Source organism: Acanthochromis polyacanthus, chromosome 2, assembly GCF_021347895.1.
Source record: "Acanthochromis polyacanthus isolate Apoly-LR-REF ecotype Palm Island chromosome 2, KAUST_Apoly_ChrSc, whole genome shotgun sequence".
In the NCBI taxonomy this organism is placed as follows: domain Eukaryota; kingdom Metazoa; phylum Chordata; class Actinopteri; family Pomacentridae; genus Acanthochromis; species Acanthochromis polyacanthus.
The window spans coordinates 2,774,469-2,788,332 of record NC_067114.1 but is presented as its reverse complement, the minus strand read 5'-3'; the positions used below and the strand labels follow the sequence as shown (position 1 = coordinate 2,788,332).

Genomic DNA, 13,864 nt, shown 5'->3' with positions numbered 1-13,864 from the left:
TCTGCATAGTTTGGTCTGTTTTCTTGTTCACATCCTGCTGCTTCTTTGGTATTTTAATCCTTGACTCGACCTGCGGGTCAAAACTGAACCGTTTTAAAGTTTGAAAATGTGGAAAAATTATATTTATTTTCACAGTGAAACTTCTGATGTTAGTTTTTGGTGGGAAAAAAAATGTTAAAAATGTTTCTTGAGAACATTCACACATAAAAATCAACCAAAATCCAGGGAATTTTGCTGGATTTTGGTTGATTTTTATGTGATTATTATTAAAGAAAATATTACAAGTTTTACTGATATATGTGTAATCACCTTAGGTATTTTTTTTGGAGAATTTTTACTAATTTTTTGAAAATATTTACAAGAATTTTCTTGCCAAATTTGGTAGATTTTTTTTTAAAACTTCCACATTTTCAACATTTTTGGGAAATATTTTTGGTGGAATAAAAGAAATGTTTCTAAAAATGTTTCCTTAAGAACAATTAGAAAAAAAATCAACCAAAATCCAGCGAGATTCGCTGGGTTTGGTTGATTTCTTTTCTAAATGTTCTTCAAGAAAACATTACTGATATATGTGTAATCACTTTGGATATTTTTAGGATTTTTTTGGAAGATTTTTACAAATTTTTTGAATTGTCTCTCCAAATTAGTTTTTTTTAATAAAACTTTTAACGGAAACTTTTAAGTAGTTATTGGAATTTTCTTCATGAAGTTTTTGAAAATTTTCAGAAATTTGGGGATTTTTTTTTGATGAATTTTGGGATTTTTTTTCAGACGAGGAAATAATATTTTTTGGTGCCCGTAAATGAAGACATCAGGAGAGTTAAATGTTCAAGATGCGTTTTGCAAAAAATAATGGAGGAAAAGCTCAGCTGCTGTCCTCTGCTTCCACTATAGAGTCTGGTTTCATATTGACCGGACAAAACAGTGAACAAAGACATCATTTTTTTGTGCATTTGTTGAGTTAATTAAAAATAAGAAGTCCCATGTGAAGCAGAAATAATCTATTCAGGTCTTAGAGCTTCCACTGCAAACATCCAAAAAGCCTGCAGCCACAAACATTTGACCCGCTGTGATTTTTATATTTCCTTTTTAAGATTTTCATGCTCAAGAAAAGCACCGCTGGTGGCAAGTTTCAACAACACAGATCTCAAGATCAATAAGAATAAATGGTAATGAGGCCACCTAATACAGTCAGAAATAGAAGTTAAATTCTAAAGCAAATGTTTTAATTGTCTTTGAATCTGTGTTTGAGTCTAGCGGACCGGTTCAAAGAAATATGTTCTTGGAAATTAGATTTAAATATATATGCGATACAAATCAGGGCTAAAATTTTGTTGTTGTTTTCAAACATGATTTACGCTACCAGTCAAAAGTTGGAACACATCATTCACTGCTTTTTATTTATTTCTTATTTTCTACATTGCAGATGAGGGGTGTCCAACATGAGGCCCGTGGGCCAAAAGTGGTCCTCCAGAGGGTCCAATCCGGCCCTCAAAGTGTAAAAATGACAGAGAAGACATTAACTGCAGATTGTAAATTAGTAAAACTATAAATTTAGAATAATTTCTAGACCATGACAAGCTGTTTGGATCATAAAGTAAAATACTAGATTGTTCTTTGGTCATTTTGTGTCTCATTTTTGTAATATTTTGTCTTGTCTTTGTTGTTTTTGTCATTTTTTTTGTCTGACTTGTCTCATGTTTTTGTTGTTTTGTGTTTCCTTTTTGTCTCGCTTGTGTTTTTTCTTTTTTTTGTCATTTTGTGTTTTGCTTTATTTGTTGTTTTGTTCGTCGTCGTGTGGTTTTTATCTCGCTTGTGTTGTCAATTTTTGTTGTTTGTTTCTCACTTTTGTCATTTTTTGTCTCATTTTTGTCACTTTGTAACTTTTTGTCACAATTTTTTTCTCTCTTTTGTTTTGATACGTGTCGTTTGTTGCATTTTTTTGTCATTTGGTTTCCCGCTCTTGTCGTTCTGTGTCTCGTTTTTGTAATATTTTGTCTTGTTTTGTTGTTTTTTGTCTTTTTTTGGTCTGAGTTGTTGTTTGTTTCATCTTTTTTGTTTTGTTTCTCGCTTTTGTCATTTTGTGTCTCATTTGGAGATCAAAGTGGGCTACATGAAAACCTCTGAATGAGAATGCGTGTCCAAATGTTTGGCTGCTTCTGTTCGTTCCCCCGGTGAGTCTACAGACCTACAGAAGTTTCTTTCTTTCTCTGTAGATGAGAAAGTGTCTGACAGCTGCTGCTGGTGGACTCGTTCTAATCCTCTGAGCTCCTTTCTGAACAGAAAGTTCATCTCATTTCTCTCTTTTGAGCCTCCCCGTCTCCTCCGTCCTCCTGCCTGCCACCCAGAAATCAGTCTTACCTTGAAGGATATGTCTTCATTCCTAACATGTGTCTTGAGGAGAGAGAAGGCTTCCTGGAGGAGCTGAGTGAGGATGCACAGATGTGTCTTTTACCTTTTCAGGGAAACACACCTGGAGTATACAGTGTTAGGAGCATACATATAATATATACATAGCATAAAATCCAGTCCCTCAGATGAACTATGAGCCTCTGACTGCAGCAGAAGGATGTAGAAGGTTTGATGTTTGTCAAGCAGGCAAATGGATGAACCACAGCTGTGCCAAAGTGACCCAACCAGCTGTTGAGCTGACACCTAACAACCACTTTTACACATTATGAACAACCCCACAGTGTGCTGCAGAAACAACCAGGCTCTATGTGGAGAGCAGGTCATACATATGGATGCAGCAGAGCACAAAGTACCATCATTTCCTCTGAAAGTAGTCCAAAAAAAAAGAAAATGGGAATATTTAAGTAGAGCGCAAGTGCCACAGGCAGCACAAGCTGCAATTCACTGGTAAATTTTACTAACTAGATAGATAGATAAAACCTTTATTAATCCCACAGTGGGGAAATTTACAGCATACAGCAGCAAATAGAACATTTGAATAAAAAAAAGTGCAGCACACAAAGCACACAGTGCATATATATAAATAAAAATATTTTCTTCAGAAGAAGAAAAAAAGTATTTACAGCAAAATTTCTATGAAATTGCACAGCATCATTATTTACATTTTTTATTGCACAGTTCATAAGTGGGTGAAGTGAACTACTGGGAGCTTGATTGTAAAATCTGACTGCAGCAGGAAGGAAGGACCTGCGGTATCTCTCTTTAGACACCGCGGTCCAGATGAAACTTCCACAGTTTCTTATTTACAATATTTAAAAATGGAAATGTGAAAATTCCCTAATTTATTTTATTTTCCACACCAGATATCTGATCATTACATAAACCACACCTCAAAATTATGTCTTAACCCTCCTGTTGTCTTCATTTACGGGCACCAAACAATATTGTTCCTTTGTTTGAAAAAAAATTCCCCAAATTTCTGAAAATTTTCAAAACCTTCAAGAAGAATATTTCGATAATTCCTTAAAAGTTTCCCTTAAAATTTTTATTTAAAAAAATGGCAAGAAAATTAAAAGAAATCTTAAAAATCTTTAAAAAAAATTCTAAAAATATAGCTATATAAGTAACATAAGTGATTAGTAGTACTTTGAATCGCCTCGTTGTTGAAATGTGCGATATAAATAAATTTGCCTTGCCTTGCCTAGTATAAGTGATTACATGTATATGCAGAGAATTTTGCTGGATTTTGGTTGATTTTTTTTTCTCAATGTTCTTAAAGAAACATTTTTTTTAACATTTCTTTTTTCCCACCAAAAACATTTCCTGAAAATGTGGAAGTTTCACTGTGAAATTCTAATTTTTTTTCACATTTTCAAACTTTAAAACAGGTGAATTTGAGCCACAGGACGACACGAGGGCTAAGTTAAGGGTAGCATCATTTTTGTCTCGGCCAGCTTCATTATTATTATTATTTTTAATGATTCTATTTAACCATAATTCAAAAGCAATGTCGGATTTTCACAAGTTAATTTTCAGTACATTTTTATTTATTATTACTTTTGTCAGTTTCAAGTTATTTCAGTGACCACTGTGGGTTTTTCTTTCTTTAATGGAATTAGTCCAACTGTGTAAATGTCTTATATAAATATATACATATATAAATAATAGCCAGGAGATTAATTTACATTATTTATGTCGCTTAAATCTGAAACAGTCAGGGATTGTTCAGACCCGGATAACAACCTCTGGCCTGCAGGCTGTGATTTACAGACCCACATGTGTCGTCAGGTCGGTTTGTCTTCGTGCCGGACGGACGAGCAACGGTCCCCATGGCAACAGCACCGTGGCTACTGTTGCCATGAGATGCTTTGAGAAAAGCAGAGACACACAGAGGGAGCGGGTAACAGGAAGTTAAATATTTCTTCAAAGTGTGGAGAATCACTTAACACGAGAGGGTTAATTATCAACCCTGTCAGTAATTTAAACATGTTTAATGTCATTCAGTAGCAGGATGACGAGTCCAGTTACAATCAGTTTATCGATACCACAATGTCACTGTGGTTACTTTTAATTTGTTTATTCTTTGACTGATTTCTTTAGTGTTGTATAAACAGATCAGGATGATGAGAGACCACAGGGAGGCAGCATTTCACCCTCATTTTGACTGATTTTGGCTACTCTCTGTAGCCCCCTGTGGATTTAGATTGCACTTAATTTATGAGAATCATGTTAACCTAGAACAGAGATGTCAAAGTCATTTTAGTCCAGGTTCCACGTTCAGCCCAATTTGATCTCAAGTCAATTTTCCCTTAAACATTTCTCATCTAATATTTTAAGATGGGCTTGTGACAAAAACAACCAATTATAATAAACTAGTCTTTTCATTCATATCTATTTCTATCTTGTGTCTAAAATGGTGTAAAACAGAAATACTTTAAGGATATTTAACTACTTCTTCAGCGTAACGTTACATCAGTGGATAAAATGACAGTATTTGTTCAGCTGAAGCAGGAGCTGGTGGACGTGTTTTCTGCCGTGATGCAGCGACTCTTTATTAAATCAGAGTATTATGTGCTGGTCTGTGTGAGCTTCATGGATTTGTAAAAGCATCTTCCACAAAGAGGAGAACAATAATAGCAGCAGTATTTTAAAAACGGACACTTGAAGCAGACGTCTCTCAGATGGATGCTTTTTAGCCAAATTTTTTTTTTGCCGAAGAGAATTATTTGACAGACGTAAAACCACCTGTGTGATATTATGGAGGACACTGATGTACTGCCAAAGCAGCTCAAACCCACCGAGACTCCACACTAATAGAGATAAAAAAAAGAGAAAAAACAGAAGAGTAAAACGCTGGAAACCATAGCAAGGATAATGGAATTACTGCCGAATAGAAAAGCTTTTATCACCACTCATTAATTGTCTCGCTGGGTCAAGCTGAAAAGAAACAGGACTGAAAAAGGCCAGTAGAAAAAAAGATTTATTTGCTCAGAATTACTGCATTTTCTTTCAGCCAGATTAATGTAAAAGATACATACTGTGAATGAATGAACAGTACGTCTGCAGTTCTGCTCAGAAAAGGACAGATTTGGGTTAAATCATTTACGAGAAGAATCCAACTTGCAAATATTTTCCAACAGCTGGTCAGCCACAAAATAAAACCACCTGCCTGAAGACTTGTTTTTAACATTGGTTTAAGATCTGGAGACTGTGGAGGCCAAGTTCAGGCTATTTTTGCAGCATTATCCTGAAAGAGGTGTATGTGGTCTGAAACAATGTTTAGGTGGGTGGTAGGTCTCTGCAAAATAGATATAGCAGCATGTACTAGTGATGGACACTTCATACAGGGGCAAATAAAAAGGCACCTAGAGCAGGCAGTGCAACAATGACATGAGAATGAAATAGCAATAAATATATATTCAAATGTAGAGGAATTAATATAAGAATAAAAATAAAAAAGACAAAAAATACAGGACAAAAATGACAAAAAGGACTAAAAACAAACAAAAATTGGATAAAACAAGAAAAGACAAAAACCCCCAAAACAGACAAAAAAACAAAACAAAAAAGACAAAAAAACGAAACAAACAAACAAAAAAAGACAAAAAACAAACCAAAAAGAACTTCTGGATAAAGTTTATTGGATTCCACTTGCAGCATTTACTTCCTCCAGGTATTTGGGCTTTCAGGTGAGCCTTACGTCATGCCAGGTTTCCTGCTGTCCCAGGACGCTTCCAACTCCCAACGGCTCTCTTCAAGGAAGTCCCGCCTTCTGTTGCTGCTGATTGGCTCAAAAGTCACCCGGGTCGCTCATGGTCCAGTCTGATTGGCCCAGCAGGTTGTCAATCAAAGCGTGATTAGAGTTGTGCGGTTTAGGCGTCAGGTGAAACTCGCTCCGTCAGGAAAAAGAGGACAGATAAAACTTACTTTGCGTGAACTTTCTGGAAAGTATCTGTCTTATTTATGAGCTTCCACAGAAAAGGGGAACTTTTAAAAGCAGGAACCGACACTTTACACCATGAAGAGCCTCAAGTATCGGTTGAAGAAGCACGAACTTACCATCACAGTAAGTTGATAACACTTTAGTTTTGCTCGTGTCTACGTGTGCTGCTGCTGTTTTAGCCTCATGTGTGCTCAGAAACCACGCTAAGGTTGTGTTTTACCGCCGGTGGGTTATTGTTTGTACCGTGTGTGAGTCTGACCTTCCCTCCCTAACGACCACTTTAACTGCGGTCATGTTCCCACGGTAGCTCCGGTAAAAAAAAAAAGAAAAAAAGAAAAAAACACCGCCAGCAATGTTAAGCACCTGCAGCTCCGCACCAGTGGAGGATGTGTGTTTTATTACAGCTCCTGCTTCCAGGTCCAGCTTCATGTGTCCCAGCCTGACCTGACTGTTGTAGTCATTCTCAAAGCTCCTGAAATCAGTGCTGCTATCACCGGGGACATTCAGGCTCCGTGCTGCTTTTGTGTTCTGTCTGTAAACTGGGAATGACCTCCAGAAACAAGTTTAGACTTTTATTGAATCCAACAACAACTGTGTGCTTGCAGGTCTACATCAGGATGAAGGCTCAGCTCCCAAAGATGACCACAAGAACCTAAATCTAATGCATTTTATTAATTCTGTGAAACCAGTCCAGCACAGAGGTCTTAATAGGCCCTGGAACCTTCATATTTTACCTTCTGATTGCACCGCTGTCAAGTTATTTCAGAGTTTTTTTTATTTGAGCAGATAAAAATGTCTGAGAACCAGTTCTCATTTGCAAACATGACCTGGCCAAGAGAAGCCAGCAGGAACAAATACACATGCAAACCACAGACACAAATAGACAAATAAACACAACATAGAGCAAATAAGTAAAACAAAACAAGAAGCATGGGAGCATATGCATGAGTGAAAAAATGTGCATGAGGTATAGAAATGAAAAAAATACGCTTTAATTTCATTTTAACAGCCCTCATATACACACACACGTTCTACACCTCATGCACATTGTTTGCGTTGCAGATGGGAAAATTTTAACAATATTTGTAAGGTGTTATTCTCGTTGTTTTGCTTAGTTGTATGTGTGTGTATATATATATATATGTATAGATATAAATCAAGTATACATATATATAAATAGCAAAAATTATATGTGTGTGTATAGATTATGTATGCAAGTAATCTGTAAAGCCAAGATATAGAAAAAAAATATATAAATGATAAAAAATATTTTTTTAAAAATCCAAAGATCAAAAAAATAGAAGAAAAAAATATATAATAGCAAAAATAATATAGATATATACGAAGAGTAAATAATATATATTACTGATTATATCTAATATCTTTCTATCTATATATATAAATCAAATATGTATATGTGTGTATATATAATAGAAAATATTTTAAAAATAAAACTGATGTTATATTTTTACAGCAGTGGGTTTTCCAGCGCTAATGAAGTGATGGAGTGAAGTGATATACTGTGTTCTATTTACTTATAAACACTCCTACAACAAAATACACAAAGTTGAGATGAAAATATGACACTAAAACCTCCCATTTCTATCGTATTTATTGTGATTCTCCACGGCACCATCAGTGCCTCCAGGAATGTTAGTCTGCATGTTGTGTTCCAGCCAGGAGAACTGAATGCATTTCTGTGTACATTTACTCAGACTCTGTGGAAGATCCGTCCGTTCTGTGCTCTCCATCTAAACTGAGCAACATTTTCATAAAGATACTCAGCTGTGGACTATGAACTCCTCTTAAGAGACAGTCATTACCATTCTGCAGAGTTCAGCATGCAGGGCCGTTTGGCAGCGCACTCCGTTTCCAGCTCCCAGCAATTACCATGAGAAAGGCACAAAGCCAGAGGAGCTGTGTGTGGTAAACTACCCGGGCCTTTTTTCAAGAGAAACGAAGCCTTTCAGGTTTGAAATGGTATTGTATCTGCATGGATAGCTGCGTAACTGCCTCAGTCAGAAGACGAGCCTCCCGTTTAAAGTTCAGGCTGAAAGCAGCCTGCTCATCGTCCTGCAGCTTTTCTGTATCGTTTGTTTAGAAGCAACGTCAGGAAACGCTCTAGGTGAGGTGTTGAGGAAACAGACGTGACATTTACGCATGATGATTCCATAACATTCCTGCTTCATTCCTCTGTGACGGCAGATTCCAGTGAAGACACTGAAAGATATTAGCAGACTCTGAGGCATCACTGAAGGTCTAAGCTGCTTTCACAGTGCTTAAAAACATATTATACACTGTATAAAGAAAGGAAAGCTTGCCGCGCTAAACACGTTAAAGAATGATCTGTACACAAATGGTGAAAATAATGAGAAATATCTGTCAAATAGTGATGTTTTTATCTTATCTAAATGCAGTAAAAGGGTGTCATTTTACACTCGCATTGTAAAAAACACAACAGTTTGTTCGAATACAGGTTTTTAATGTGGACTTTACAGCTTTTTTTTACAGTCAACATTTAAAGTGATTCTTTCTGTAATTCAGTAAAACGGGAAATCTGTAAAATGACAGTAAAAAATATATTTACAAAATTTCAATCCTTAATATGCATTTCTTCTTTCAAATAAATGCAAATATCCTTAAAATAATGCTATTTTTTAGCTGATTTTTAAAAAAAAAATCTGATCAAATGTTGTAAAAGAACAAATTATTATTTCTAGTAATATAGATTTTTAATATGGACATTAATTCCAGTTGTGACCTGTTTTCTCTTGGCTAACCTGAGCCAAATGCATGATTATTTTTCTGTGCTTTATCTGTAATTTAACAAAGTTGGTAAAATGAAAGCAAATGTAAAGAAAAGCGTACATTTTTGCAGCGTACTTTGGTTTTGTGTGTTGCCAAAGATAAAAACATAGATATAACTATAATGATAAATCTGTTTTACTGCCGTCCTGAAACGTTTGGTGTTAATAAAACATCAAACGTTTTATTGACGTTCGGTCAGTGAACGTGACAATAAGCGGACAGCATCAGGTCTGGCTGTAAACTATTTAGCCGCCTGCTTTGCTCTTTGGAACACAATACCTCAGGCTCTCCTCGCGGTGTGACTAATAATTAATAAATGCGTCTACATTTTTCAAGTGGGAGAGGCGAGGGAGAATTCAAAGGAAACTGGCTTTTAGTCTGTGAACAAACACTAACTGTATTCTGGCCAAGGAAAACACTTCAGTGGAGGAAGCAGTGTCTTTTTCCACTCCTAGTCCAGTGTTAGTTTTTAATCCTTTCTGTCTCCTCTTGTAAGAATTCAGTGACTTTTTCTAAACAGTAGAACCAGAAGCATCTCCTTCAAACCCTACATGGTCTTAAAGGTATTCTCTCCTTATCATATTCCCCATTTTTCTCCCATCAGAGCTGCCTGTCAAACATTGGCAGTAACCTATTTGAGCTAAGGAATGCCAGCTATGTCCACCAAACCGTTTAAGGAAGCTGGAAAGCAAAGCTGAAAACTTGGTAACCAGGATCCAACATGCCAAGGCCGTCATTCGCTTAATACCAGCTGGATGAGGTCTGTTGGTTTGGCTCAGGTTTGCACCAGGCACCGCTCCACTTTCTGTTATTATTCTTTTGTCTTGAAGCCTGTTCTTCTTTTGAGAGTAAATAATTACAAGGCGTCTTGTGACGAGCATTGTCATTCACAACCGGCACGCTCTGGCAACAGAAAGAGAATAAGAATTGTATTTGTAAGCAGTTCTGACAGGACTGCAACTCGTGATCATTTTCATAATCAGTTATTCTGTTTATTATGTCCTTAATGTACTGAAGTTAAGAAAATACTGAATAATGTTCACCTCAGTTTCACAGCGTCTGACCTGACTTCCTTATGTGTCCCTTTGGAGCAGAGGTGTCAAACTCATTTTAGTTCAGGTTCCACATTCAGCCCAGTTTGATCTCAAGCGACTCCAAATTTGTCCTTTGTTTTCGTGCAAACATGTCCACATTTAAGGAGCTATCTTTTTGCAAAACATTCTGAACATCCGTAAATTTCTTAAGAAAAATAAGTTCAGTTTCAGCAACATTCATCCTCAGTTTATCATTTCCACATTACAGCTTCCAGATCAGAGTGTCTACAAAGAAAAACAACATTTAGTCACCTGGAGCTGAACCAGAGAGGATTTTATTTTATGATCAAAGCGACAAAAGTTAGACCAAAACAAGACAAAAACAATAAAAACAAGACAAAATATTACAGAAATGAAACAAAATGACAAAAATGAGAGAAACGATACGAAAAAAAACAAAAATGAGACAAAAATTAGAAAGTGACAAAAGAATACAAACAACACAGGCATGAGGAAAAACACAAAATGACACAAACGATACACAAAACAACGAATAAAACAAAACAAAATGACAGAAATAAGACAAAAAACACAAGCGAGACAAAAAGGAAACGACAAAAAGGAAACGACAAAAATGAGAAACAAAATGACAAAAACATGAGACAAATGATAAGTCGTCCAAAAAAAGACAAAAAACAAGCCGACATATTACAAAAATGAGACACAAAAGAACAAAGAGCAATCTAGTATTTTACTTTATAATAAAAACAACTTGTCATGGTTTCGAAATTATTTTAAATTTATAGTTTTACTGATTTACAATCTGCAGTTAATGTCTTCTCTGTGATTTTTAAACTTTGAGGACTGGATTGGACCCTCTGGAGGACCGCTTTTGGACCACATATTGGACACAGATGGATAGATAGAGCTTACATGCAACAACATAAATAACAAAAAGACAAGACAGGCCGGTTAGTGACATTAAAGGTTAGTGTGTACTCTGAAAAACTTGCTGCACAATACTATAAAACAACACTTCTAATTTTAAAATCTGTAGAAATACTAAACCTAATTAAAACTCTATATACAATATTTACACATCTTAGAAGTTGTGTCAAAGATTTTGGCACTGAAGAATCAGTATCGGTAAACTTCTGTACTGTCAGCTGGGGAACTCCACTGGTTTATGTTCAGAGCAGCCAAAGACACTAAAACCACTTGGTTACACAAGTGAGCTGCTTCATATTATTGTCTCAGCATATTAGACTTGTCAGTCATCAATTCTGCAGCATCCATAAAATGAGGTATTTCTGATGCAGATCCAGACCACAGAGAAAAACAAAACGTGGTCTGGCTTTGTTAGGGCTTGTGTTGCAATATTTTTATTATTCTCAAGATCAGTTTTTCAAGAGCTTTAGCTACTTTCTGCACAATGGAACTAACCATCCTGAAATATTCAGTATAAACTCCCTGTAGATGACTATCTTGCTATGATTGTGTCTGATGTGATTCTTAATGGAGCAAAACAGTGACCTGGTTTTAATATGAATAAAAAGGGTCTAGCTGTGGACAAACCTTCCAGAGGTTTGGTGGCACCAGGCGTAAACTAACCGTGACGTCACCCGTTGGTTTCAACGCCGAGAAAATGAAGCCTGGATTTTGCTACTTCCTGGTCGCCGTTTTGGATTTTTTGGAGCCAGTGACGTAAAAAGCGTCATCAAACAGGCTGGACCAGAGAGCAACTAGGGGCAGGATTGGCTGAGGACTCTCTTATCCCGCCCACGTTTTACCGCAGAGGCTTCTGTTGCTGTCTATCAAGTATAGCCACGCCCCCTGGCTCCGCCAACTTTAACGATTTATTTAAAATTCAGTATTGATTTATTTTAAGATCGGTCACCTGATCTCTCATTTTGACCATGAAAACTAACGGGAAAAAATCCTGAGCTGTAGAACATCAGTCTATCAAATTTTATTTTTTCCAAAAATGAATTGGGGTCTATGGAGCAAAAGCTTTTTGGAGCCAACCCTAGCGGACAGCGTGATATTGCAAGTTTTTAACACTTCCGGGTTGGCTTCAATTCTGGAGCCAGATGCTACGTCCACTATATACTATATACTATATACAGTCTATGGGTGGCACCTTGAATAGATGGGTCATTCCATATCATTTCAACCAGTGGTCCGACCTTCGGATTCAAAGGCCAACAGTAAACATAGAAGGGTTTACAGAAGCAAGTTGTGCTTGGTGTCTAAATTTAGGGAAATTCCTGTAATTTCACATGATATCTTTTATTTTTTGATATCACCTATCCCACATGCTGATATTGACCTTTGAATCTGAAGGTCGGACAGAAATTTTTGATTTTCAGTAGGGCTGCAGCTAACGAAGCCTCGAGTAATCGTCTGAGCACGATACGTCATCAAAAGCGGAAGTGAGTGCGAAATGCAACAGAAATCACCATCCAACCGGAGCACAGCACACGGACGGACATCGGCGCTGCATCGTGAATATATTATGTATGCACGATGCAGCGCTGACATCTGCGATCTATCGTAAACACGGATGTCAGCGTTTACTATACAGCTGTATCTAAACGCGGACATCCGTGCTGCATCATGCATACATAATACATGCACGATGCTGCGCCGACGTCCGTCCGTGTTCCGCGTTCCGGTCGGACGGTGATTTCTGTTGCATTGCGCGCTCACTTCCGCTTTGATGACGTTTCGTGCTCAGATGATTACTCGAGGCTTCGTTAGCTGCAGCCCTAATTTTTAGCTGTTCATATTTCGTGCATTACATACCATAGCACTTTCATTTTATACAGATCCAATCCTTAGATAGCCAAATTATACCACATAAAATCTCTAATGGATATGATGATTAGTTTTTGTGTAATGGGTGGCCAAATGTAGCAGTTTAGAAGTTCGTGACGGATAAAATAGCAACTTTGTCATTCTCTGTAACATGCAATTATAAATATAAAGTAAATATTTTCACATTTCTGAGGACTATAGGTCACTGTGAAATGATTCTGAAAATTTCACATCTCTACCTTTTGTTGTTCAGAAGTTATAGAAGTCTGAAAATGGTCGAAAATTTCAAGTCTTAATTTTGGCTGCAATAATAGGGTACCCCCTACCTACTTCAAATGGCCATAACTTTGAAACTAATGACAATAAAGCATTCAAATTTAGGATTTTCCCGTCGTATATAATGTACTAAATGTATGTAAAAACTTAGCAAAATCTGAGAGGGTCAGGTGGGAAATTTTCTTAAAATTGGTTGATTTCATACAGAATGACCCAGGTCACCTGTCGCTGATGACTGGACAAAGTATTGTAAACAGTGCAGTTTGTTGTAGAATGTACACTATGTAATGGTTGGTTTGGACCAGTTCTGTACAACAGGTGAGGAATAATACTGAGCTCTGTGTGAAGAAAAGTTCCATCTGCTTCTGTTCTGTCATTACTGCTTTTCACTGCGTAAATCACCTGCACAGTTTTATAAAGGTGTTGCGTAATATCCAGTCACTTTTAAGTCTCCTAATCACTTGAATTGTTTAGTTTTAGGGATAACTGTGACACTACCGTTTCTATCACCTATTATCAACATTATCACTTATTAAGTCATCAGTCGATCACCTCTTGTTTTCCTGATTTTCCT

At 36.7% G+C, this 13,864-nt stretch overlaps 1 protein-coding gene across 1 annotated transcript in view; it reads left to right on the top strand.

Annotated features, from left to right (window-relative positions):
• The first annotated feature begins 6,249 nt into the window (after nucleotides 1–6,249).
• Nucleotides 6,250–13,864, top strand: part of uacab (uveal autoantigen with coiled-coil domains and ankyrin repeats b) — a 65,296-nt gene continuing 57,681 nt past the window's right edge. Inside the window, exon 1 of the mRNA XM_051936600.1 lies at nucleotides 6,250–6,478. Within this exon, the coding sequence (XP_051792560.1) occupies nucleotides 6,431–6,478 (48 nt within the window). The 5' untranslated portion in view covers nucleotides 6,250–6,430. The remainder of the gene's footprint in view (nucleotides 6,479–13,864) is intronic.